This window comes from Arachis ipaensis, chromosome B01 (genome assembly GCF_000816755.2).
Source record: "Arachis ipaensis cultivar K30076 chromosome B01, Araip1.1, whole genome shotgun sequence".
NCBI lineage: Eukaryota > Viridiplantae > Streptophyta > Magnoliopsida > Fabales > Fabaceae > Arachis > Arachis ipaensis.
Genome location: NC_029785.2, coordinates 6,586,943 through 6,588,034, shown reverse-complemented (window position 1 = coordinate 6,588,034; position 1,092 = coordinate 6,586,943). Strand labels below are relative to the sequence as shown.

Below are 1,092 nucleotides of genomic sequence, written 5' to 3'. Positions count from 1 at the left end.
TATTTCTCTTGTATATATAAAAAAATAAATGTCAACAAGTATCAAACTATATTAGATCGGATCATAAATTATTTTTTCTAAAATATTAATCCATTTGATAAAAAAAATACATGATCAATTTTATATCTAATAATACTACTACGCTAATTAAAGATCAAGCAGCCTCATATAGTATAAGGTTAATAGTAATCGAATACTATATATTAATATATAGCTATAGCCATACATATCCAATTATGTAACCATCCATATCCTATAGTTTCAACAAAGCCCTACGTGTCAGCAAAGAGTTCAACCCTAATCTTACGTGTAGAGACAAAGGGACGTGCCACATTTCAATCCAAAACAAAATCGACACCTGTTACAAATTAACACACAACAATAATCCGTCATAATACAAACTATATAATATAAATTACGTGCACCCACATGGAAATTAAAGCACCAAACTTACCTAGCTAGTAGTGTATTCAAAATAACACAACCAATGGCAGAGAGATATCACAATCACAGTCATCAAGATTCATCAGAGAGAATCTCAAGGTCCATGGTTGTGACTTCAGTGATTGGGGCAATAGCAGTAGGTGCACCATTGTTGGGGATGATGGGTTTTGGTCTCTTGGCATCGTCAACACTTCTCCTTGTGAGTTCACCACTTTTGCTTCTATTCAGTCCCGTGATTTTGGGTGCTACCTTTGTCATTTTGGGAGCAGTTGCTGGTTTCTCTGTGGCTTCGGTTATGGCGGTTGTGGGAATTGCGGCGGTTTCATGGGTTGTAAGAGAAGCTAGGCTTAAATTTAGAGATATGAAGAAGGTTGTTGGGAACAACCCTTCACCAAGAATGAAGGGTAAGGAGTTGGATTATTTTGATAGCCATTTGGCTACTACCTCTAACGCAAAGTAAGAAAATTTATAAAAAGATTATGAAGTATTGTATGTTTATGTGGATCGAGTGAATAAGAGGCAGCACATGTGGTTTTTCTTTTTCTTTTTCTAAATGTAACACAGCAATGTTTCATTGTAATAATGGATGGTGTTGATTTCGTCTTCCTGGATCATTGTTATTATTGAAAAAGCATGCTATTTCTTTTA

The 1,092-nt window shown here is 34.9% G+C and overlaps 1 protein-coding gene across 1 annotated transcript; it reads left to right on the top strand.

Annotated features, from left to right (window-relative positions):
- LOC107616372 (P24 oleosin) lies at positions 418-1,051 on the top strand. Its single transcript, XM_016318338.2, has one exon. The coding sequence runs from the start codon at positions 488-490 to the stop codon at positions 902-904; it is 417 nt and encodes a 138-aa protein (XP_016173824.1). The 5' UTR covers positions 418-487; the 3' UTR covers positions 905-1,051.

What these genes read in the sequence shown, in the direction of transcription:
- LOC107616372 (XM_016318338.2), top strand. Translation starts at nt 488, where the DNA reads ATGGCAGAGAGATATCACAATCACAGTCATCAAGATTCATCAGAGAGA.